General features: G+C 33.9%; 1 protein-coding gene across 4 annotated transcripts in view; it reads right to left on the bottom strand.

The window, feature by feature from the left end:
* The window catches only part of LOC106176871 (sodium-independent sulfate anion transporter-like), a 28,806-nt gene extending 5,433 nt beyond the window's left edge, over positions 1–23,373 (bottom strand). The window contains exons 1-21 of one of the 4 annotated variants that reach the window (XM_013559433.2): positions 23,225–23,373; positions 17,143–17,583; positions 11,892–11,994; positions 11,361–11,568; positions 10,138–10,223; positions 9,378–9,457; positions 9,150–9,204; positions 8,810–8,903; positions 7,868–8,046; positions 7,480–7,552; positions 7,027–7,138; positions 5,612–5,667; positions 4,967–5,107; positions 4,733–4,791; positions 4,200–4,271; positions 3,807–3,906; positions 3,532–3,599; positions 3,250–3,315; positions 2,743–2,830; positions 1,570–1,620; positions 224–256 (exon numbers count right to left, since the gene is read on the bottom strand). In XM_013559433.2, the coding sequence (XP_013414887.2) occupies positions 224–256; positions 1,570–1,620; positions 2,743–2,830; positions 3,250–3,315; positions 3,532–3,599; positions 3,807–3,906; positions 4,200–4,271; positions 4,733–4,791; positions 4,967–5,107; positions 5,612–5,667; positions 7,027–7,138; positions 7,480–7,552; positions 7,868–8,046; positions 8,810–8,903; positions 9,150–9,204; positions 9,378–9,457; positions 10,138–10,223; positions 11,361–11,568; positions 11,892–11,994; positions 17,143–17,234 (1,816 nt within the window). In that variant the 5' untranslated portion in view covers positions 17,235–17,583; positions 23,225–23,373. Of the gene's footprint in view, positions 1–223; positions 257–1,569; positions 1,621–2,742; positions 2,831–3,249; positions 3,316–3,531; positions 3,600–3,806; positions 3,907–4,199; positions 4,272–4,732; positions 4,792–4,966; positions 5,108–5,611; positions 5,668–7,026; positions 7,139–7,479; positions 7,553–7,867; positions 8,047–8,809; positions 8,904–9,149; positions 9,205–9,377; positions 9,458–10,137; positions 10,224–11,360; positions 11,569–11,891; positions 11,995–17,142; positions 17,584–22,994; positions 23,172–23,224 lie in introns of those variants that run through there. The other 3 variants (XM_087006038.1, XM_087006039.1, XM_087006040.1) reach the window with 3 other exon arrangements.
* Between the last annotated feature and the right edge of the window lie 4,427 nt (positions 23,374–27,800).

Below are 27,800 nucleotides of genomic sequence, written 5' to 3'. Positions count from 1 at the left end.
CTACATTCTTTAAACAAAATATATGATAAACATCATATGATAACAACTTGTACATAACTGTGGCAGTTCACAACCTGAGGTTCATAACCAATCAATATCATTTCTACTGAAGTGAAACAACATGAATTAAATAGACAGTTGCAAATGTGAGAATTCTAGGCATTAGAAGTGTTAAAATAGCACATAAATCATTCTAAAGTTCATCAAAAATATTGCAACTTACTTGACATATATCTAGACGGTGTTGCACTCCTTTCTGAAATTTAAGATTTCAACCTCATAACAACAGCTGTGTTCTCAGAAAACAGGTTATAGAATGTTTATGAATATACAGAAACAATGAAGTCTGCTTATTTGGCATAATTTTCAACAAAAAAAGATAATACCCTGTATCACATTTTATAGAATCTCCTTTTTCTGAAAAGTTAAGCATCTACCAACTATTCAATACTATTCTTTTCCTTTGAAAAACTTGGGAATAACATAAAATCACATTATTTTAGAGTATTACAACAGAACAAAGAATCATGCTCTGTCATGCATATTATATATAATAAAGAAACATGTTGAAAGGACCACTCACAGGAAAACAAAAACAAAAAAATCTGTTTTAGTGCACAGAAGGGTAAACCAGAACTATGTATGAGAAAAACAAAAATCTGTCAAAAGCAACATCATCTAGGAAACTATTACTAAACAAGACTAGCAGTTAATAGGTCAGAACATTACCTGCTCCTGTTTATATATAGTGAGCAACATGCAAATATTATATAAAGTGATCTCAAAACAGGGTATTTTAAACAAAAAATATCAATTTTTGCTAAATTTTGATATAAGTTTTTATCACTGCTTTCTATATGAGACATAAATCTCAATGACATAATCACAAGGGTTTCTGAACAAAAAACTAATTTCTGAATTACTAATAGTCACCCATAACTTATCACATATCTGTTTTATACAGATGTATATATATAATTAGGTTGCACCTGCAAGGAAAGTCATAGGAGCTCAACCATGAAAGCTATCATTCTGAGATTCTTTTTGAGAGAATTAGACAAAATTTGGTTTGATTAAAGCAATGCACAAAATAGTGGCCATTTTAAGTGGTGCAAGTATAATTCAATGCCAGATTTCCAATCTTATGCTTTAATCATGGAATATTTCATAAACATAAAATTTTTTAATGCAAATGAGGGAAAATTTAACACAGATGTGAACCAGGAGCTTGCAATGGTTATAGGCACTCAATTCATGTGGCATCTTGACTTTGCTTATGCACATGCGAATTGGCATCGTGGAGGTGAAGATTCTTGCTATACATTAGTATGGTATGGCCATTAGCCAACTTTCAGGCAGTGCATGCTTATAATGCAGATTTGTAAAGCTAATCTCAACAGAATGTTTCTCAATATCTCTACAGCCAATGATTTTGATTCATGGTTGACAGTGTTATTGCTATAAATTATATCCAGATAACTTTTAACAATTTATAAAAAAAGACTGGCTGCAAGACAATAAAGAAACACACTGGAATTACAAGAAAAAAAAGCTGAAACTATATAATACCATCTGTAACATTAGAACTATGTGCTCGAGCCAACAGAGGCTTTTTTTCTTCTGAAAGTAGAAATGAAATAAATATAGATTATACAAGGCATATAGGGAAAAGGCACTACTGTGAAAATAATATCTATACATAATTAATATGTGGCACCTGATGTAAGCATACACAATGCTTGTTTCCATTAAATTAACTTTAAATAAAAGTGACAGCTGTACTGTTCTTAAATTAAATATCCCCACTGGTAAAGACAATGAGCATAAAAACTCCAAACTATACCAATAACATGTTAAATATATAATTATATGTGTATATATATATACATAAAGATAAATATATAAACAACTTTAAAATGTGCCACTATAAAATAATTTTATACCCCTTTATATAACTAACCACAAAGTTGGGAAGCCCTTAAATATTTTCCATCAATACCTAGCAGTGCTGTAAAATCATTTAGCAGATATTGGCAATTAGCTAACATTATGTCTTTGATATACCATCATATGCATATCCACAATATCAATTAATCAGTGTGAAACTGTATAACTAATATTGAAAACTCTGTGGTTAAAAACCACTTCTCTAACTTGTGAGTTCTACTGTATATGGCACAGGTAACTGTTGCAATACACAACTACACATAAAACTTTGTGCTTTTCAAACAGGTATCACTAAATTTGTTCATATGTAGAGGCCATTAAATATTTTATACAGATAAATTTTGTCACATGGGTATTTGATTATAAGTACTCCCTTATGAAGCCCATGTTTATAAACAACAATGTATTCCATAGAGAAATGAAATGGACAAACAGATAATCTTTTAATTTGATCAAATCAGTCCATTTCCCAGATTTTCATCCCACACAAAACCCCCAATGTTAAAACTAAGTATGTAAATATAAATCAACTGCTAAGTAACATTCTAGTTCTTAAGTATTGCAAATTCTGTGCGTTGTTCTAAACATTAGAGAGACCACCAGACCCCACCATTCCTACCACCTAACTAGCCTCGTTAACAGCCTGAACTGCATAGTCATCATTCAATGCAGCTTTGTCTTTTGCTAAGTTATCATCATCCACAACAATGACAGTGGGATTGTTCTCCATTTCTTGTAACAATGGCATGCCTACATGTTGATCACCATTAGATTTGTCACTCATTTCATACTGACCACTCAGAGCCTGCTCAGCCTCCTCTATGGTGTGGAAATGTGCAAATTCAGGGATTTTTGCACTTTCTACAATTTCAAGTATCTCCGGCTGGAATAGAAAATAACATATCTACTTAGTATGATAGTGAGCATTTTAAAACATGAGAATGAGCTATGTGACAAAAATTGCAGCAATGAAAGACTTTGACCACGTTTTCAAATCATTTAAAATGCATAATACACTTGAGGTAGACATAAACAACTTGATTTAGTTTCAGTTATAATATCCAAAAAAGAAAAAAAAATGAAAATTCATCATTCTGGAACAGACTGCTGAACATGTCCACAGCAGAAAAAATATATTTCTATGTGCAATGCAAACTAGCCATACTTCAGTTATCTTAGTAATAAACCTTTTGCTCAGAATATTTGCAAATTTTCAAATAAAAAATAAGTAGTATTGCATACCTCATACTATCCTCTTATTCAGTGATTATGCCTAAAATGATGTAGAGTTAATTTACTCACCCTCATGCCTGCAAATGCTATCTGCACCTTGTGCTTTTTACAGTCTTCATATAATCTTTCCACCAACTGAAATAAAAATCAAATAAGATCATCAATGCTTTTGTGCATTTTTGAGAAAAATGTTAATGAAGATCTGTTTTTAAGATACTGGTTTTGCAAATAGTTATTCTTAAAAAGTCCATTTAACTTAACTGATATCACACTGCCAAGGTAAATTTTTTTTCTACATAGTCCAATACAAGAATCTGTTCTACCTTTGATAATGTTCATTCACAATCTTACCTGCACTGTTGTATAATCTACTCCAGATACATGAGCGAAATCAAATACAACACTTCTTGGGGTTTCACCTGAAATTCATTTTTTTATCAATTATTATACCAATACAATGATAAAGATGACTTTTACTCTACATATCTGAAAATGTGGGTTTTTATTCCTTTCCCTTCCCTTTTAAATCAAGCCCCTATAACTAGCATTAGTTGTTCTTTTTTTTCAACTATTTCATTCATGTTCTAGTCAAGAGACAGGTATTATAAGCACTCCTTTTGTCTTACCTATAAGTGCTCTGGTATATATCTTATCTCTTACATATTCTACACCAGGGAACTTCAAGCCTTGGTCTGGCTGCACCAACATGATGTCTTTACTACCCATCTAGGGTTCAAATGCATAAAACACACTGAAGATTAAATTCTTAAAAGAAACTAAAAAAGTGAATTCAACATAAATCATAAATGCTACATTAGAATGATGAGAGATAAAAGTTAAATGTTCAATAACAATGAGAAGAAATAAACACCAAAAAGAGCAGCATGGCTAAATTAATGATCATTTTTTGCATGTCTCATCACAATGGAGACTTTGAATACTAAAAAAGACACATTATCAAGCAATGTATTGATAAAAAAGACGGCATGATTTCAACAAAGGGCTACAGATTTACCCACCTTGACGTGTGGCCTTGCCATGGGGTACAGGACAATCATCAAGGACAGACCAATGCCAATTAGGATACCATACTACAACATAAAAGTTTGATGTTTTTTCCAAGTGAAAAGTGATGGTATTCTTTATGATAAGGTCTGCTAATCAAGCATGGCTTTATTAACCCCTTCTTTAAAAAGAAAGTGATTCTTGTACAGCCAATCAAAAAAATCTGCATTTTACCATTCATGAAACCAAAACACTGTTATACCTGCAACGATTTACTATTCAACACAAGTATTTTGTAAAGTACATCACAAACTGTGCTCCACAAAGAGAACAAGACCAGCTTTCTTCTGATTCATCAATTGTGCTTTTCTTTCACTCATCACATGCCATGTGTTCTGCATATAAAACAACCTGTTTTACATACAACAGAATGCTTTTGTTTGAGTGACTCATTAAGGAATGCATGACACAAAGTTGTAAAGAGAGAAAAGTAAAACCATTTAGTATGCATAACCTTAAGTCTCATGATAAACTGCATTTCACCTACCTCTATTCCCAGGATAAAGGACATGATAAAAGTGGAAAACAGGGGAATGATGTCTAGCTCTGGAATATATAAAGAACACTGTTACTGCTCAAAATATTTTCTACTAATGAAAAAAAATAATTTTTTTAAATTAACCACTGTGACTTTGAAGAACTTTCTATATTTTTCATTTTGAAACATATTCAACCACAATTTAAAGTGAATTCCATACACGACAAGAACACCAAGACTCACTTTTAACTCTCCATAAAGTCAAGTAGATCTTCCAATCAAACATGTCTAAGACAGCAGTGATGATGACTGCAGCAAGGGCAGCATCAGGAATGTAGTAAAACAACGGGGTAAGGAGGGCGAGGGCAAGCACCACCAAAAGACCTAAAATATGCATATAATTTTATCAGTTAGAATATAATTGCATCAAAATACTGGGGAATAATAGTGAAGGGAAGCAAGCTCATTCTGTACAGCAAAACAAGAACAAATGTATTGTATACTTAACATTGTATTTCATAAATCCAATATTCCTATGTCAACTCATAAATTGAAGATTACTCACCTTTATGATCACTTCACTAACATTTATTTCTCTTTTACAGTATAATAAAAACATTCTGTCAAATACAATTTTCAAGAAAAGTGGCACAGCCTTACAATCAAATATCATTTAAGAACTTCTTATCCAAGATAAAATTGACTCCTTATCATAAAAAGAGAAGTATTCATCAACTATGTACAAATAAAACAAGATTCAATGTTAATACCAATATATTTTTCAAGTGCTTAGAGCTAAAAAAAAAATTTAATTCCCACAGGCAGGTATTACACAGTTTAAATCAGCAGGGTGAAGTAGAAGTATACCCAAAAGTTCAGTGAACTTACCTGTAAAGATACCACCAGCAGGTGTTCGTACCCCACTAGCAGAGTTCACGGCAGTTCTACAAAGCAACATAAAACACGTTTCAAGCAATTGTTTCAAACCCATACTCAATTAAATAAAGCAGCAGAATGCTCTATACTTTTAAGATCTGCAATTTTTTAGATACAGCTTTCATAAATGAAAAAAAATTGATGTAAAAGATAATCTTAACCTGTTTTGAAACACTATTTTAATCAGCAAAACTTGCTCTTTACTTTAATTGAAAATCTTAATGATGCATTGAAAGTCACATTTTTGCCACATTTTTGCGACTAAATGCCACCATATAGTTTCAAACAGTAAAACTTAGAGAAGTACCAAAGGAGGTTGTTACATATTTCCCAAAAAATGATATGTGAACAATTTTTTTTTTTTGCTTTCTTTCTGTGCTATCAATATCGTCAGAAGTCTTGTTTGAATAAGTACGCAATTGGGCATGCAGCTATACATCCATACATGGCGATGGGAGTAAGTGATGATTATGCAATTCGTGTTCAGTACTAGGTCTATAACTGACCTCTATGAACTGGAGGGTCAGAAATTAAATAGGTCAATTTACGACCAAAAATTGGAAGGTGCAGTTTTAAAGTTATTTTTGGGCAGAATGTCATGTCGACTTTTTTTTACTCATATATGAAACTAGTAGAAGTGATTTATAAGCGGTACTGGAAATCTAAGCTTGCTTTATATGTACACTGTTTGGTAAATGATTTGGAACACTGGTAATAACTCTGACCCATAAATAATAGTCAACATCATTTATCATGACACTGATATCTATGAGGGAGCAAGGACAGATAACCTTAATCTATGCAGAACAACTACTTATAAAAGGCTGCTTTAAACTTTTCACTGCTCAAATTGTTGCTTTAACTAGGACCCTGCTTTGCCATATATTATCTATGCTTGGTACTTTTTGATGTATTTTTTTTTTAATTCAGAAAAGTGTTCTTAATGCAATTACAGGATTTTATCCAAGACCAATAGTTTGCCAGGAACAAATCCACTCAACAAGAAAATTAAGAATCTACAAATAAATGTAACATATATATAGCTGCCCTAACACTTGTTGGAAAAAACCTGCCAAGCACCTGGTGGTACAGTGCACAAAGGGGAAATTTTTGTTTGCAAATAAAAGTGTTTGCCTTTTATATGGCTGTACTTAAAACAAATGCAGCATAATAAACAATTTCATTTATTGAGCTACATTATTATTATTATTGATTGTTTGTTTGGACCAAGTAGACAAAATTTTTAATAATTCAGTGACAAACTGAAATAGATTTTATTGATTTTAATTACCAACACCAAAATAAATATTATGGCACCAAAATAAATATTATCCACCTGCCAATAAGCTAAATGGCCCAAACAATACCTTGAAAAACTCCCAGTTATTGGATAGGAGCTAACAAAAGAGCTCAAAAAGTTGGCGGCACCCATGGCAATCAATTCTTGATTTGGCTCAATAGAGTAGTCATTTTTTCTTGCTACAAAATAGAAACAAAGTCCTTATCTTGGTGTTAATTTCATCACTGCAGTTATCATCAGAGTAATTTCAGCTTAAATCTATATATACCAACATAAACCAAAACTCAATTTTTTTAATTCAAGTTATCAAATATATGAACCTCAATAAATTTACAAAGGAGATATTTATCAGCGGAAATCCAATGAATGCAAACTGAGTTTATGACTAAAATGTAATAATGTTTTATCTACAGCAAACAACAGCAGAGTTGCATACTTATCTACAAGCCAGGCTGATTTGATGGAATCAATAAAAGAGTGTGCTCATAAAAAGTAGAGAAAGTCTGAAAGCTGCCATTACCAAAGGCTTTTCCTATTGCTATGGTCTCCAATAGCCCAATCAGAGGAATAATTGCAAATCCTGCTCCAATATTCTAAAGAAAAAGATATTAAAAATAACACTGAAATAGCTTTGAACATACCATTTCTTTAGCACCATATGTCTAAAATTATTCAACAATAAAAATGAAATAAGAAAAATATCATATTGGATAACGTCACAGTAACACGGTTAACCAGCTATAAATCAATTAATCTTTCAACATCATCATCAGTGCTCATCGTCCCGTGTGGGACATAAGGCCACAATCTTTCAACATACAAACATGTTATTCTCCTTGGTACAATTAATTAAATTGAATTTGATCTTTTACCATCATTTACAGATCATAACCAAGCAACACCCTTACCTGAAATAACTGACCAGTTCCTATAGTTTCATTGGGACTAATTTGCAGGGTAAAATTGGGCAATTTAAATGGGGGAAGGCCCTCCTGGATATTTCCAGTCAGACTTAGGACATCTATGTCTTTAGCTAGGAGAGCTGCAGCTATGCCAGCCGCAGCCACCACCACAACTGCATTGCGGGCTAAATACAAACAGGAAAGAAGTGTTCAGTATGTCATGTTGAGAAATTTGTCTACTTTTCATATCCTACATCATCTTTCATCTCTCAAAAGTTTGTGTAGGAAGTGAAAAGTTAAAATTTTTCTCAACATGGTTGACAATACCATACAGATTCACTTTCATCAGAGTGCTCAGTATAGTTATAAGAAGACAAACATTCGGTTTCCAAACCAATCACTAGTGTGTCTGAAATGGTCTTATTCTGCAGTTTCAGATCACAAATGATCTTATGTGGTCTTAATCAATGAGTAAGACTGACTAGAGGATACCTCTCCTCACAATGGGGGAATGTGTGACTGGAGACAATAGCATATTAACAACTGGAAGTCAGTCCAATCATAGTCTACCTCATCCAGGTTAAGTTCACTTTTGATCTTAAATGCAGAGTCAGTCCATGGTAAGACCATTTCTTTAATTATTAAGACCATGTAAGATTGTTTGTGATCTCAAATTGCAGATTTATACCATTTCAGGTGCACTAGTGAATGCTATTATTTTTGCTGCAGGAATTTCTCAGAAAGAAAAAGGTATGAGAAATCTTTTTAAACATGGAAACCCAATTTGCTTAAAACACTTTTTAAGTTTATAATTTCGGTGGCAACTACAAATTGAGTGAAATTATCAGAATTTTTACCAGTAATACCTACCAAAACAAAATATTATTACCTGATGTTGAGGGTAAAATGATTATAAAATATAAAGATGACAAAGTTTTAATATTCTACCTGTGCCAACCAGCCATAAAATCTTCCTGGACACTTTGGTGCTCATTGGGAGTACGACCCCTTCTTCATCATCATATTTAAGGTCTTTTATAAACTGAAACAAAAAGAGGCTTATTACATCAAACTTAACCATGGCATGAGGAACTGCCGTTAGTAATGATGGTGGCGACAACTGTCTCCTTTAATACATCATGCTGCATGCAATGTGTTATTAAGATTTAGTAACAAGGCAACCAAGCTAAAAGAATGCAACACACATCTTCACTGACATATCTACTGTAAAAAGCAACAATAGTGTATAAACTGAGATTACTTAATATATTTGCTGAGGTGAACAAACCTTAAGGATCACAAGTATCACCATACTGCAGAGGCCCATTACAAGGTCCCATATACTGAAATATTAAATAATGACTTCATTAATGAAACATGTCAATAAAACATACATTCAATTACAACACATTACCCTGTTTTCTTCTAAAATATACAAATATCCATTAAAATAATTCATTGAAGACTTCAAAGAAATTTTTTTTAATTGCCATTATCTTCACTAAATGCACCTTACTTGGTCTCTGGAATTTTCCGGAATGTTTCATAAACCATATGTAAAAAATCTCGAGGAATGCCTTTGAGGCCTAGTAAGTTCTGAAACATCAATGCAACACAATTCACAAACATTTCTACAATTCTAATTAAAGTAGCAATATCATTTTCAAGTCAGAATAACCTCTACATGAGCAGATAATTGACAAGCAGTTGACACCTGTAGGCATGATTTATGACCAATGAGAAGCAATCCATCAAACATACGAATGGAGTCCAAGTATGTTACACCTAAAATGATTACTGTTCTTTTTTCTTATTTTCATATCACTGGACCCAGTGCCAATGGTAGCAAAATAAATTTGAACTGGTCAATGACCACTTCAGATGAAGACAGACAATACTTTGTAGCATAAGGCTTTGTTCACATGCAATGTCTATTTTCTAAATTCTATTTTCTATTCGCGGCATGTCTTATGATCACGGTCTGTGCCCTGAATATCCCGCGGCGTAATTACTGGCAGCGCGAGCCAGTTACTATAAGTTACTATAAGTAACTGGCTCGCGCTGCCAGTAATTACGCGGCGGGATATTCAGGGCACAGACCGTGATCATAAGATATCGCGAATAGAAAATAGAATTTAGAAAATAGACATTGCATGTGAACGAAGCCTAATTGAGGCATATTATTCCTACTGTTTTATTGTAACATAATGTATTATTATGAATAAAACACCCAATGATTAATTAAACTGATTATATTCAAGGGTTTCAATTGATACCTTGAGCTGACCAAATGCAATGGTAATGGATGCCGCTGACGTGAATCCATTGATTACTGGGAAGGATATAAACTGGACGATAAAACCTGAAATACCAGATAATATCAGCATCAGCTACTGAGTATTACAAATATGCCATCTTTTGTTACACATTAAAGCTTATTTTTAATCATAAAACTGAAATATCAGATAAAACCAGTATGAACAATTTTGTGGCGGAAATATCCACACTTTCCTTGCAGGCAAAGTCATTTTTACATAATCGATAAGCACTATGTTCCACTGTGTTGCTGGCAGTGGATCTATCTAATACCAGTGTGGTGAGCTTACTAAGAAATTCCATGAGTTAGCATCTGATAACAATTATGTAATTAATTTTATCACTTACAGGCAGTTACTGAGCATTACAAAAAGCAAATCAAACTGAAACACATCAACTTTTGTGTCACATCCTTCATGTCTTTTCTGTCTTTCAATTTGAAAAAAATCACTTCATGCCATCCTCCATCCCCCAATTACAAAATGCATGAACTCCACAGAATAAATCAAGAATTGTAAAAATACAAACTACTTAGAGGGAAACCGTAAAAATATTAGAATATGTTTGTATTCAATATTCTTTTACTAGGATTCATGACAAACAAATAACACTCTGAAGCTAAGTCAAAGGCCTTATTCAAATTCTACTTCTTGTCTAAAATATTAAAAATATAATTTATTGTATTGTAAGTAAATTCGTGTGATATTCAAATAAGGGAAGTTTCAGGGAACTGATCATGTAGACTCCAAAAATACCTATTTCTTAAGAGCAGGTCTATCAGCATTGCAAAGTCTACTGAATGAACACATACTACAGACAAATTCTATGTAAAGTTTCAGCTTTGATAAAACTAAGTATGGGAGAGAATTTTGCCATCACCCTGTACTAGGTACCCTGGATACACTGAGCACAGCGTTAACAGTCACTAACTAACACAGACATAAAAACATAAGAAGGCAATTAAATTATGACACATGTTAATGTAAATTAAAATATTTGGTATAATATGATTGATAATACAATACCTTTAGGCTGTAATGTTCAGAATTACTACAGTATTATTATTCATATGATATAACCAAAGAGAGCAATTTGAATTTTAATGAAAAAAACATTCCACAGGCCCCAAAGCAAACTGCAAAACTGAATAAAATCATTGTTTCTGTTTATTAAAATGCATTACCTAAATGTAAGAATCCCATAATCATCTGGATTATCCCAGCAAAGAATGTTAATATGATGGCATTGGTTGCATTGTGTGGAAGCCATTCAGTCTGTCCAAAATCTGCTGTCATAAGAGACATGATGGCGGTTGGTCCCATAGTAATGTCTTTCGATGTTCCCAGAAACGTGTACACAAAACAACCCATGAAGGCAGAGTATAACCCATACTGAAAAGAAATAATTGATTTTTTTAATGAAAATGTCATAAATCACATAATCATTCACAAAATGAAACATGTTATATTCAAAATTCAAATTGCTCATTTATTGTGCTAGCTGTTTAATTTCTTCAACTACTCTTAATCATATGGAGTTCAAGTAAAGAGTGGAAAAAAAGCTTTTTAAAAACCATTGATGTCTTATAGCTTGTGCCACTGTATTTTTTATACTTATTTTATCTGATATAGTTGCCAACTAGTGTTTTCATGCAAAATATGATCACCAGACAAAGAAAATCTATGAAATTAAATTAACAATATGGATGGCTTACCTGTGGTGGAAGCTCAGCAATTTGTGCATAGGCTAGTCCCTGTGGTAGAACTGTCAAACCCACTGTGAGACCTGCAATGACATCTCCTTGCAAATGTTTCAGCCTAGAAAATATAGTTAAACAAAAAAGAAGTAAACAGAAGTATTTCCTTTTTTTTTTTTTTTTTTTGCTGATTTGAAAACTTTTGGGAAGAAAATTTTAATCGGACATGTGCTAGCTTATTGGAGCCTGCTTTGGACTTTCGGCCAAAATGTCATCATTTTACTCCATCAATTACTTCTGTGCAGTATAACTGGGTTTCATATGGGCACACACACACGCACACACACACTACATCAGACACACCTACATCTTATGGTGATCAAGTATATGAAGATTCTACTTTTTCCATGTGAGTGACAGAAATTAACAGAAGGAAATGGCCAGACAAGATCATCATAGTGTCCAAAAACATCTTTTAAACAGTTGTTGTTTGACTCTGTATAGAATTGGAGCACCTTAAATATCAGGCATTCAAGTACAAAACAAGATTGGGCTTAAAGATAAAGTGAAAAGTATAAGATACAGACAAATAAGATCTCACACTTTACAAATATAAACTTTGTGATTTTGACACTCTTATTACAAAATGTATATACTAGGTATTGGGAAGAATTTAATCAATTTACCAGTTAGGACTGTCATTTTACACTGAAAGGTAAAAATTCCAAAGAAATTGTATGATTCATTCCAGTCCTTATTAGAAACACTTTCCTTAATGGTTAAAGTGTCCTAAGACAACATTTCATGTGTTAATATATACATCACCTACATATCACTCAATAAAAAAGCACTGCCCTCATCAAATCACAGAAACCCACAATTTCCAAACTGTTCTTTAAATTTATATTATAAATGTCCATCAATGTTATCAACTACTGTGACAATTTTCACTTGTCAATGACTAGTTTATAACAGCTATGTAGCAAAACAATCAATCCCCTACACCTGAAACATTGATGACATGCCAGCTGATTCAACATATATACACATATATATATATTCACCTGTTACTGCTAGCTACAATGTTTATACAGAGTAACATACTATTAATTTATTTATCTTAACACCTGGCACTCAATTTGCCATTCATCTTAGCATTTTTGCTATTGTAACAGACGGACTCTCTGGTTGTGTAAAATTTTATTGCTACAACTAAAATTTTCACCCCTGATCTTATTCAAGGGCGTTTATAAAGAGTGCTGGATATACGTCTTGGTCTGAAAACACATAGAAACAGACAGATGAACAGCAACTTCAGCACTATTAGAAAATACCGCGTCAATGCCTTTTATAATGTGAAGTCACGTGGCAAAGACGCGGGAAGACAGAACAAAGGGACATAGACAAAAGAACAGACAAAGATCTAATTGTTTCAGAGGATAAACCTGCTCTATTCTCTTGTATGCATTTTCACAAATTGTTGATACATTGGCACCAGTGTCTAATAAGGCTGAAAAAGAACATTTGTCAATAGCAATTATACATTCATTAGAATCGCCCACTAAATTTGGAGTATTTTTAACAACCTTTGGAGATTTTGAGTCTGTTGCACTGGCTAAACAGACTCTTTGGAGTTTAAATGAGCACTAATGTCTGCTCTACACCCAACAGCAACATGACCAGGTTGTCCACATCTGAAACAAATAATTTCTTTTGATGCATTGTTTATCTGGCTATTCCTGTTGGTTACTGAAAAAGAACGTTGACCTGAAAAGGAAGAATAAGTACGACCTCTTCCTCTTCTATAGCCACGGCCTTGGCCTCTACCAATACCTCTGGTACGTGGAATTCTATCTGAAACGTGAACTGATTCTTGACCAGAAGACATTGCAGCATTATTTTCCAATGCATTAAAGCGTTTCTCTATTCTATCAAATCTACTATTGATCTGATTAATCATGCCTCTTAGTTCACAATCATTGGACTTAGTCTCTGCAGTAGTCTGCTTCACATGAACAGATTTTATGTTTTTATTCTCCGATGGTAAAAGTCCTAACTCACTTTCTATTTTCCGGGACTCGACTCTCAATTGATCAAAAGTCAGCTCTGCATCCAGTTTATGTCTCAACGCCTCTTTAAGTGGCTTATGCAGTCCACTCCAGAACTTTATACGTAGCATGTCATTCCTGGAGTCTGTAGACATAATGTGATCATCTAGCGCACGGTATAAAATATCTTCAAGTCTGCAACCCCATTCAGCCACGCTCTCACCTTCCTTTTGATTCGCGCTGTAAAACTTCGAAAGAAGATTTTCTCGATCTTCTACTGCACCGTATATGCCCTTGAATTTAGCAAGAATTTCATCTAAAGTGCAATTTATTCCCAATCTTTGCACGATCTTTGCAGCCTCTCCTCTTAAAGATTTTTTAACCGCGGTGGAGACCACATGCTCGGGAAAAACACGTCCACTACGAAGAGAATTGACCTCAAAGCACCAAGCTTCATATGTGGCATCTTTATTAAAATCACCAGAGAAAATTGTGAGTTTGGGCGCGGTATAATATGGAGGAGGCATATATTCTCGCGACTGCGAATATGTACTACGTTCACCACGTTCTTCGCGTTCATGACCTCTTACGTACTCTTCCATCCACTGCTCAAGGTGGTCAGAATCTGGGTTCGCATCAAGTGCTTCAAACGCGGCAACAAGTTTATCTTTCTCTTTATCAGACATTCGCGTACCCCCAGTAGCCATGTCTTACAGAATTGTAAATACCAGATAGCCAAGCAAAAGTATAAATTCAAATTGAAATTTCAGCAGTCTTAAGAGTAAAACCACTCTGGGCAAAGCTAATACGGATGAACCGAAATGGGTTTGAAACATAAAATAATAAAAAGTATGAATGCAAAGAAATGAAGTAAACCAATGAAATGATGTGAAATCAATGAAAGGAAATCAAAGAACTCAAAATGAATGTAACAATAAAAGTTGAATAGAACTCAACTGGAAAATCATATACTAAAATAAGCAGATTTTTTTAACTAAAGAAATCAATAGCTTGGGAAGAAACTGTAAAGAAAATTGGAACTAAATTTTGAGGAAATAAGAGAAAAGCAAATCAAGATATTCTACAAGGAATAAAAATTAGGGTTAGCCGTTTAGTATATTGTAATGAAAAATAAATTTGAACCTAAACTGATAAATTAAACCAAAGAGGTATACTCACAATAAACTAATTGAAATAATAAACAAATTGAAAATAATTTGGTGTAATGGAACTAAATACTAATGGAACTAAATTAACTGAATAACCACAAAATAATCAACTAAATAAAAAAACAACATCTCAACTAAAGAATAATCCAATTAAATAATGATAAATAAAAGCAATGGGGTAATTAGTAAGCAACTAAAATGTTTTAAATGTAAATTACCCTAGACAGTTTTTCTTTTAATTTAATGTATATAATCTTATTTGAACAGAAACAACTTTCCTTTAATCAAATTGCAGCACAGACATTAAAAAACACAAGTAATCTGGCCGATTAATCTATCAACAAATAGACTTAAATTTTAGAAATTTAAATGGAGGAATAAACACACCTGACAATAGCTGAATAAATGATGGTTATCTTCGAGCCAAAAAAATCTTTTAAACAAATCTGAGGTTTATTTGAATCAATGCCTGTGTATAGTACGAAAAAAATATATATCAAACTATCAATGAAAATAAATGCGTTTAATGAAATGAATGTCTAAAACATGTAGAGTCACACTCAGTTACGTCAAAATAACTTACAGTCTTCACAATAATGTGACGATCCTGAGATATTCGTGACGAACGAAATTCGTAGTCTCCAAGCTACCAAACCATGTATAAATGTCACAGAAAATGTTCCTAGTAGAATGGCTCACAACACAGTCTAAAAAGAATCGTCCTGAATGATCATCTAAGGTAAGTAACTCGGCATTCACAACCGAGGGGAAGTATGCAGGCACAGTCCTCCGTGAACGATGTCCTGAGACAATCCAGATAGGCCAGTGACAGTTTATATGCACAGTCCAGGTATAGGTCATACAAACACAACGGTGTCGGTCAATATGGTCCGAAGACGGTTTACACGATCCACCACTTAGTGTTCACAATTACACACATAGAGATGTCCGATGTCCACTACTCACACCGAGTCAGTGACGTTGATAATGAGACCCCGATTCATCGGCCAAACCGCCTAGCCTTGTTATAACAGGTAGACGTACAGTGGACTAATCGTAGTCGTTTGCAGTCGATTGACATGTAGGGGTCCCGGCTCGCGGCACCATTTGTAACAGACGGACTCTCTGGTTGTGTAAAATTTTAGTTGTAGCAATAAAATTTTACACAACCAGAGAGTCCGTCTGTTACACTATGAAACTTGAAAGCCTTCATATCACATTTTTTTATACTTTTAGACAAAATCAGCATGTAGTTGTATACACGCCTTCACATCACCAAAAATCAAACTATGACACGTTGTTCATAGACAAAATAAAAAATGACTTTTTAATTATGTCTAACTGACCGATGAAAACATAAATTCTTTCAAAATTGTCCCATGAATATCTTAAATAACTGGGTCAGTACTTATATCCCTACTTTCCAGCTGTATTATCTTCAAGTACAATGTTGCCCTATCAAACATGAACGATAAGATATTGTGACACATTTTGATGAGCAAAGTTTGACCTGCCTTTGAAGATGCTGTTATCTACATTCTACATTCCCAACTTAAAACTAAACATATTTACAGAAAGCAGTTTTTCTTATATACATTTCCACAGCTCAACTGATATTTTCAATACATATATTTATTTAGACCCCTGATGACAAATGAGGTATTGACAAGGACCACATACTAGTCACTGTATCAGCTGGCACTTGGATAAAAGAGATAGATCGACTCTATACACATTTTGCAAACAAGGAGGATCAAACGATTTATCTTATCTTAATATATATGCACTGAAATGTGGAGAATGTTCACTGAACCCCCTCCCCTGCAAATTCTATAATCCCCTTATCATATATGCTATCTGATACTCTTACGGAATATTCTTCTTACATAATTCAACAGTGACTTTTGGCATAAAAAATTATGCAGGCATTATAAAAAAGAACAATCTTAATGTGAATTGAATGTTAAATTAAATTCTACTGTAAAATAATGATTTGTATTAGTGAGGAGTTTTTATTTTGATAATTATTAAATGATGACTCCAAAGACTTACCTATATTTTGGTAACCATGTTATGATTGGAAATCTTCTCTTTAAAGTCTTCACAGAAAAAGCTTCCTTGCAGTATTTCTTAGTAGCATCCATTTCATTCCAGTCTGCTCAACCACTGTGTAAAAGTTAATAAGTGAACCAGTTTCAAAACTGATTACACTAATAACTAATTGGGTGAAAGACAGTAATTAATGTCTCCCAAGAAAAACAAAATTCCCAAAAGAAACACGCCAGAATGCAAGTGGTATGTTGCCTCGTCAATATAAATGGTCAAACGTGTTTCTGGCCCCTGGTGACGACTTGTCCCTCAGGCTGGACCCCTGCTACTGATAACTTGTGAATTCTTTGTACAACCTTCCCACTGGGAGCTCCCTCCGTCACCACCTGCCAGGAACAAGTAGGCCTGTACCAGGTCACCAATGTAGCATGATGCAAGTCATCTCTGGAAAGATAAAGTTGTTTATCCAGATTAGGGGGCTTTTGGTCTAGGAGTACTACCCTGTGTACATTATTTTCAACATAGAGCACTACCCGCCACTGCTACTGTGGCATGATGTGATGGAATAGCTGTTTCCTTTTTTGGAGAGGTAATAAAAAATAAGACACTGAAACTCTTACCAATTTTTAAAAAGCAACCAATTGTTAAAAGTAGCAGACTCTGTAGGGGAATGTAACTCCATATATACAGATTTAGGAGGCCTTTGTAAAGAGCGGAAGAAAGCTGTTTCCTTTTGGAGGTCTGCTCCAGCCTATGAAAACTTTTTTTAAAAAATAATTTATGAACATGACATGGGCCATAGGCAGAGAAACATGTTTGCAGGGGATGGGGGTGCAGCTGCTGGGGGAACTAGGACTACAGTGACTGTGATCCACACCCCCCATGAAGCCACACACACACACACACACACACACACACATGCATGTACAAGCATGCACGCACACACACACAGAATATCTCAAGCATATCAGCATCTTATAGTTACCAAATATCTGAAGCTTAGACTATTCTTTCTTATGCTATTGAAAGTGACTGACCCCCCCCCCCCCCCCCACACACACACACCAACAGAATAGAGCCATGTTGACATAAACTTTTGCTGCAATCTTAATCACTGCAAAAAGCATGTCAAAAACTGAGATTAAATTTTTTTAATGCCATGACTATTAAACCTAATTTTTGACCTCAAATTCACTCACAAACACAATGCCGATGACGTGATGAAATTATGATTCATACATCTTACAAAATACTTATGACAAATCTTCATTTATTCTTAGGTGTTAAAAAAAAATTAGAACGTTTTCTTAATAAGCCCACTTAAAATCTGTCTATGGCATGACTTGTTTAAGAAACGATCTACATAGCTTTATGCCCACGTGTTTATAAAAATCCAATCATAAAAATAATACATTTGTGTAAGATAGGATTTTTATATATTACACATTAGATACATGCTACATATAATTATAAATGGTTTATTGACTGAATAAGCATTGAAAAAAAAACTGAAATAAGTCTATGCCAAAAACTATTTAGCCTGCTGGCCCTGCAAGAATCCAATGGCCTACAGTGGAATAAATTGGCCATGTAAAAATTTTATATTACGTACTTTTACTGGACCATCTTTTATTTTATGGACTATAATATGTTACATGAACACTAATATTTTATTTTTTCTAGTCAAATTCCGTATCCAAAAGCAAAAAAAAATCACTCATATAGAATATATTTAGTGCAGGTAGGTGTAAAAGTTAATGACTGTGAACATAAATTATGAGAAAAGTACAGTCACACCTGTGCAGGTAGGTACATCTGTTCAAATTAAGAATACTAGGACAATATAAAACAGCTAAATCAACATTTCCAACTGTAAGAAGGCATATTTTGTCATCAAACTTTTCAATTGCTTGTTCTTCTTCAGATAAGACAACCAAATGAATAATATATTGATTAGAAAACAGACATTATGTCACTATATTACAAGGTTTCAAAAACAAGATCGCCTTGTTAAACCATCTGCTACTAATCAAATACAGGCAAGAAAGTTAAAGTCCATTGCATCAAGAGCTTTTGATTGTTCAAAAAGCTAATAGCCATTATCCTGGGTTTTAGTTTCATTGATCTTTGAACAAATCAATGGAGACTCTAATGAAAAGCCATTTGTTCCAAGAGATGAGCATAAGAACTATGACTTTAGGAGTAAAACTGAATTATGTACTCCATGTAACAGAGAATTGTAAAAAAAATAATACCCTGCTATAACATAATCTATAATATATAATAATATAATGGAAACAAATCTGAGTCAAACTGCATTATCTGATCAAAATGAACTTTTCAGAGATGCCAAATTATTTGAAAAAATTAGCATGCTTGTATATGACACTCATATCTATATTTGTCCAAATCATAACTAAATACTTCAAGCCTTGTCAAAGGGAGTATAGAATAAATAAGAAAATCTTCCCAGAAGCAACCATCCATCACATAAGGGTTCTAAATGCTAGAAAATATTCCAATTTGGACAGCCTTCAGCTGTAGGCAGTTATCAGAGCCACCACATGTATTAAAATCAATATGAAGTCCACAAGTAGGCAGGATGACAGTAATCGATGGAAGATTAATGATGCTCACGTCAATGAATTCTTTGGGCTTGTTGAAATTAGAACACTTATTATGACATCAGAAAGAGGTGCATCTAGCAAAATGTGAGTTCATTAAAAATTAGGTGTTTTTCAGCACCGAAACAGCCAGAGATAAAATATTTTAATTTCCTGTTGTTAATAAGCAAGCATCATTGAGGACTGGCTACAGAAGAAAAGATCTCCACTATTTAAAAAAAAAGCATAGCAAAACACAAATGGGTAACAAAATAGGTATTTTTTTTTCAGTCTGAACATAATTTTGGATATGCAAGTAATATATTTCACACACTAAAAATTATCTAAAGATTTTTTTTGTAACAAATTTGATCCTTATTTTGTCATTTAAAACTAAAAACTAAATAGTGCAAATCATGTTTGACATCAATTGTCTCTTCCCCTATGGAAAGAAAAATACAATGGGCAAAAAAATGAGCTTCAAAGTTGTTTTCTTTCATCTTATGTAACAATACACTGATAAGCAGACAACAAGATAACTACTGTTAACTACTAGAAAATCTAAAGAAAAATATCATTATTTTTAGTTTTATGACTGCTTCGAATCGTATGTAATGATGGATATATCTCAAGGACCAAATCATCATAAAGACAGAATGTTCTAATCAAGGTGAATATATAGCTTACTCATTACATAAGTCATGAAATTGGACTGGTTTCACAAAAGAACAATTTTCACTGGTATTTGTCAGTGCAGTTCTTTGCATCTTCTGCCATGTTGAAAGTATTCAAGTTTAAGTCATTATATTGGCATTGGTGGACACAAAACTCAACTCCAGATCACAAATGGCAATTATTGATTACGAGGCCTTCACAGTTTTGGTCTTTCAGTGAAGATCAACTTTGGACTGCTATCTATCACTATCTGTATCATGATGTGCATGTGACAATCAGCCGATTCAAGATACAAGGTTAAGTTTACATTTAACCATGTACTGGGTGACCAATGATAGGTATTCAAACAAAAACTATTTTAACAGTTTAAAATAATTTAAAAATACTAAGAGGATTGATGTAGACTTTCTATATAGTTTTATAATGGGAACATCACTTACTGGGGCATAAAAATGAATAAAATGATGTTTTGTAATTATTTCCAGTTATTTCTGAGCATTTTGGGATATTTCAACAAAGTGTTAACATTACTGGTACAAATGTAGATCTCTGTCCTTTATTATGTGTACTACAACAGAAACATGTTGAACACATTTTGCTTTGGGTGGAGATCTACACCAGTGATGCCACCTGCCTCTTACATTAACCCCTGAAGTGATCAAAATGTGCAAAAAATGACTTCAAATGAAAAGGGATGATTACTTTTAAATATATAATTGTATACGTCTCACACTGGATAATGTATTCAGGTGTTATATGGTTTGTCTATCAAAACTGATTCACACCTGGACCACACAAGGGCTGCATCACATGTCATGTGTAAACATTCCTTATAATTTTGGTCAACTGTTAAGCTTAGAAAAGCATTCATAAATGTATACTATGTGACAACACAGGGATAAGATATATGCCAAGCCTTGGGTGATGGGGGGACTGTTTATTTTAGGGACAAGGGTTCAATGTCACCCTAAGCCCCCTACTGCGACTGTGGTATTACTCTCAAAATATGTAAAGAATTAAGATTATCAGTGCAGATTTGCACCTGTAAAGATTTATAGATGGAAATATTTGGTCAGTAAACTGTTTTCAGTATCTCTTAAATTTATATATTCCAAATAAATGCAAGTGACTTAAATCACCAATAGTGCAACCTTGACACAGAAGGAGGGGAGATATTGGCTTTAGAGTTAAACATTTACAAATGAGAGATAAAGTTTGATGAAAATGGAATCCTCTTATATAATCACCTGCTAAATTTATTCACTTTACACCAGGTTTAATAGAACAGAATGACTAGAAATTAATTTTTCATTTTGTTTCTTTTTGAAATATGTACCAGTACGATCTTAAATTAGCCATAAACAAGATATGAATTTCGCTAACACAAAAAAGTAAACATATAAAACTGATTTTTTTCTTTTTATCTTTCATAAAAAATATAAAAGTGTTTTTTTTCTTCTTTTTCTTTCATTAAGTTCTTGAATTAAAGTTATACAAAGATAAAACTATGATTTTTGATCATGTAATTTTTCAAGTTAGATATTCAGAGCAAGGATATCATTCTACAGGATGAGACATATGTTTAAAGGCCCAACTACTGCATTTCCCTTCCCTTAAAGATCCATATCTTGAAGGGTCTGATTTTAACAAATTAAAAATCCTTGCACTTAAGTAAGCAGCATTATTATATAAAATTTGAACTCAAAATAAATTTGGCTTAAGTTTTTGCATCAATTGGCCATAACAATTACCACAACAATAACCAGCAATAACAGCAATTAAGCTACAGTGGCAATAGCAGCAAAGTCTGCAAGATGATTGACCTGACATTGAATCTGTCCGAAGTTCTATAATTCTTTTCAGAAGAAAAAAGGATTTATATATAGCAAATGTTTCCCTTTCAATTTGTTTCATACTAGATACACACTAGCAAAATTTCTTGCCAAATACCAAGAATCTGACTTGAGAAATCAGAAAAAATTTTGATTTTTTATGGAAGCAAAAAAAGAAAAAAAAAGGAAAAGAGTTGGCATGACTTTGTCAAATATCCTGCAAACTTAGAAAAAAACCATATGATAATTATCACATTTTTAGTTTTCTTCTTCACGATTTTTACATGGAACTTTATGCCAGCTAAATGTTATGAGAGCCACGGCCACTGCTAGAGTGAAAATTTGCTGTGATCTTATTTGTCAAAGAGCTTGAAAATTACTTAATAAATAAATAAAATAAAAAAATTAGTACATTTTCAGTCACCACAGTCCACATAAGTTAATTTTGATTGACATTAATTAAAATGGGAGGATTAATGGGTGGGGGAATACTGCAAAAGTACCCTTTTTCAGTAACTCAGTGCTATTCTAGTTAGAACTTACGAGTATACATTAGGTTGTTGGCAAATCAGATTTCACAATGAAGACATATGCCCACAGCATATTGCCATTTTAAACTGCTGATTGCTGTGGTTAAAGTGGACAATATATTTAACGCCATAAACGATTTCCTAATTATTAAAGATTTGAAGGGGTAAACAAACTGCAGTTGTGCCTATGAAAACATTCTTGCAAAGCTACTCACAACCGATCTAGCTGCAGATTGGAACGTAGTATACAGCATGGAAAGGCACAGTTTGTAGTAGCGCTGACTGCGGTATCAACATCAACGTCGACGTAGCACAACGTAAACACTAGTAACACCAACAGGACAAGTCACGGTGCAGGTCTTGTGATATCAACAAATCTAACCAGAGTGTTAATGCACAATTTTCACATTGCCCAAAATGTAATCTCATTCGCTATTTTACTCACCGGAGCACTAATAAGAACTGGGTCCACACAAAACACCGGTGTCTGACAGCCTCCTACTCCACAACGTCAACAGGCTACAGCACCTGCTCGACCCAGTGCGCATGCGTCTTTACGCAAGACAGCCTACAGGTTCCACACCAAGACGGCGACTCGTAATGTGCTCGTTTTTGCTAATATGAACGACCGGCATCTCTTCAAACCGTTTACAGACAAGGGTGATGTGTTTTGATTACCTCAGCGTATACATTTGGAATGACTTTCAATTTCGTCATGTGGCTTGCCCTGTCGCTGCCATCAGTGGTGACATCTCGATTGCACTTGCACTTTCAAGTTTCAAAATCAGAACACTCATAACAAACCAGGGGTCATTTACATTACCAAAGACGAGCATAATCACCATTGAAAAATAAAACACTATCTTTATTTTAATAAAAATGCTGTCATTCAACTCCCATTCTCTAGGCCTTTCTGAATATAATGGAAGTAAGTTTTTTTTACATTTATCAGCATACATGTGTACAGTACCCCATACTACCAGTAGTACTATGTACGAGTATGTACAGTGTATATTTTTTCAACTCATTTATTGTACGTAAAGATAACTCATTAAACCATAAAAATTCACTGTAATTTTTGTTTGAATAATTTTTTATTCCCACGAGTGACCTACTCGGCTAAATATAGTGGGGCATAATCTCTAAATGCAGAACTTGTAAAATCTAGATGAAAAAAGTTGTAGTTTATACTGAACTGAAACATATACGTATTTGCACAAAGCTTGCAGACAAAAAACAGATACCATAATTACATTTGTACAACTGTCCTGAATTTCTTTTTTTAAATGTATTTTTCTCTTGGGGGGCGGGCATGACCTTGTGATTATTTCACTTATTCCCCAAAAAATAATCACATCTGCATTATGAATATGGGATCATGAGAAATAACATGCAGTTGACCTACAGTATAACTTGATATGGGAAATGGAATAATCCACTGGTGTTAAAAAAGGCCTTTGCCTTGTCACCTTAAAATGATCACTGACCACCTACATGTACCAGTGTCTTCAGGGTCGCAGGTAATGGATCAAAACCATATCTTGTTACATGTATGTGCAAAGAGCATATCCTCTCACACATGTACATCTTTTAAAAGTACTTTCTTGTGACACTTAACCTATTGCTATCAGAGGTTACTGCCACAGATGCTTAAAATTTGCAAATTTATTTCTGTAGCTTATGCAATATGGCATGTGCCTCTGATAATGTACAGCACAGCCATATAAAAACGTGAAATATAAACTGAAAACCTTGAATTAAAAAAAAATTAACAAGTAAAATGGTATTCATAACATACATATATAAATAAAATTAGATATTAAGAAAAATAAACCATAACATTTAATACAGGCAACAATTTGCTACATTGTTATTATTGTTAAAACGATTAGGATAGAGGGGTTATATAATAAAAGCGGCCTTGTTTGGCCAAATCACAAACAATCAGTACTCCTTGTTGCCTTCTTTCTTGCTATGAATGAGACCATAAAAGTTCGTGGTACACTGAGATGGAGGAGACATAAATAAATATTCTTGAAATGATATGTCAGTGATGGGTGCAGCACAGTCCCTTTTCTGAAAGGCTAACCACAAATACTTAATGAAAGACCATTCCCAGAAGCTATCGTACTAACTTTGGATCAAACTATCTCCAAGGGGATCCTCACTTAATTTGCAATTAACTTAAGCGGCTCAGACTGCATTCCCACAGATTTTAGATCGATCTATCCCTGTGGGGAGTCTCACTAGATTGTTGTCAGCTTAGCCGGCTTAAATGTCTGTCCCGCTTCTAAAAGCTGTAAGGGGGTAATTAACTTTCGTGCTCTCCCGGCTGACAGCAATTTAGTGTGAACCCCCAGGGAGTTAGGTGGATCCAAATAGATCGATCCAAATCTGTGGGAACCCAGTCTTAGATGTCTGTCACGGGTAATTAACTATTGTTTAGCAGCTTTAGCAGTTGTGCCAGACATCTTAGCTACTTAAGCTTAAAGCAATTTAGCGAGAAACCCCGTGGAGATGGACCGATCCTGTTAGATCAATCTAGGGATGGGAACACTTAGTAAGTGCTATCATATTATCATTGATGCATTATTACTGTAAATCAGGCTGACAAATTTAACTTTGTTGCTGAAATGCTCAAAGATTTTGCAACTTCTTTTAGCATTCTGAGTAGAGACTGCTACCCTGGTTGGTATAAAAAAACCAAGCTACAAGGAAGTATATTTAATTACAACATTTTTTTTATAAATTCTGCTTTTTTGTGCCTACCTTTTTTAATACTTAGCCAGTGTGTTCTTATGTGACATCTAGCTGATGTGGAACATTTTTCTGTCTCCATTTGATTGTTATAGGATATGTGAGTTCTCTGAGCCAGCCCAGAAAAATAATGAAATGCTTGACATTTCATCTCTTGCCAGCATCCAATTTGAATAAAATGTCATGATGTATACTTACGTTAAAGGTGTTATATTGCAAGGGGAATGTGAGACAATGGAAGGTACAAATCATGTTTTTTTTTCTAAATTTAATTTCTTGCATGGTAGACTAGTGTCAATAACACATATCACATAGACAGACACTGTGTGCCTATTCCAGACAGGCCTCAAGGACACCCAGTTTTCACACTTGCATGTAAAAAACATATGTTATAAACTCAGAGTGGCAAGATATCCATCTCAGCAACCTGATCAAGTTTCTAAAAAAACTCACCAAACATTTACAGGGCAAGCTCGCACTTATTTGTGAGTTTGACTGAAAACTATAAAACTGATGTCATAGACTGCCAAAGTATAAAGGCAAGCTGGATTGTCTGATATACATGAAAAAAAAAACCCAATAACCACTCCACCTTATGCAGCTTTTCACTGAAAAAGAATTTTTAGCTGACTTCCCTCCTAGATCAAATACAGAAGATTCAAATGATCTTCTTGATCAATGTGGCATATAACACAATGGTTGATCGCTGTCTAACTGAAAGTGAACTACATGTAAGACTTGTTGATGTTGAATGTCATTGATATTTCAGAGTTACAAGACATGCTCCACCACCACTACCACCACTGGTCAAATTGGCAAGTATCATGTCAAATAGTATGACTTTCAGTAAATTGAAAGAATGTGATGGGTCAACTAATTTTGATCATTTTATAGTTAAATTTAGTTTAGTTACCCAAAAGTTAACTTACTTATCCCTTTCTCTTTGCGGTCTTTCGCTACCTTACACGCCTTGCATCATATCAAACCTATCTCCTGGAACTTGGCCTGCAGGGGCAGACAGAATTAAGCATTCCTCTGGGTCTTCTGGAAGAAGGTCAGAATTTTTTTGTTTACATTGACAGGCATTCAACTTTTTCTGTTGAAAGATGGTCAAAATTGGGGGATGGTTTAACAGATATAATTTGGAAGACTCAGAAAATATCTCTGGATCTGCCCCTGCCTGGTCTTCGCCAAGTTGCTATGTTACCAGTAACCAAGCATTAACTCCTTTAGGTGACCATAATGTGCAGAAAATGATTTCAATTGAATAGGGATGATCATTTTTTAGAAATATAATTGTAAACTTTTCACATTAGATATTCAGGTGTATTCAGGTGTAGTTATAAGGTTTGTCTATGAAAGTGATTTACACCTGGACCACACGAGGGCTACATCACATGCCGAGTGTAAACATATTCCTATAATTTTGGTTGGCTGTTTGCTGTGGTCATGCATGTACATTATGTGACAACATAGGGATAAGATATATACCAAACCTTGGGTGATGGGGGGGGGGGCTGTTTATTTTAGGGACAAGGGTTCAATGTCAACATAAGCCCCCTACTGCGACTGTGGCATTACTCTCAAAATATGTTTAGACTTAAGATTATCAGTGCAAATTTGCACCAGTAAAGATTTATAAATGAAAATATTTGGTCACTAAACTGTTTTAAGTATGTCCTAAATTATAAATTGACTTCAGTCATTTGAAAGTGCAATCTTAAAACAGCAGGAGGGGAAATGTTGCTTTAAGAATTAAACTATTACAAACTAGAGATAAAGTCTCATAAAATATAATATAATCAGCTGCTAAATTTATTCCCTGAATGCCAGGTTTAAATGAACAGAATGGCTAGCAATTAATCTTTCACTTCATTTGTTTATGTACTAGTACACTCTTACAACCCATTTCCATACTTTGATAGATCTAACAGGATCGATACATCTCTGAGGGGTTTCTCACTAAATTGCTTTTAGCTTAAGCAGCTCTGATGTCTGGTATGCCTACTGAAGCTGTAAGGGAATAAAAAAACTATCATTTAGCAGCTTCAGTAGGCGTGCCAGACATCTTAGCCACTTAAACTGAAAGCAATTTAGCGAGAAACCCCTAAGAGATGGATCGATCCTGTTACATCGATCTAGGTATGCGAATGGGGTCTTAAATTAGTCATAAACAAGATACAAATTTTGCAAACACACAAACTTTAATATTTATTTGACTTTTTTCTTTTATTTTGACAAATATTTATTAATATTTTAAAATT

The sequence above is a fragment of the Lingula anatina genome, chromosome 2 (assembly GCF_051362555.1).
Source record: "Lingula anatina isolate TDL-2025a chromosome 2, LinAna3.0, whole genome shotgun sequence".
Classification (NCBI taxonomy): Eukaryota; Metazoa; Brachiopoda; class Lingulata; order Lingulida; family Lingulidae; genus Lingula; species Lingula anatina.
Note: the sequence above shows the minus strand (reverse complement) of the source record. Positions and strands in the feature narration are given on the sequence as shown.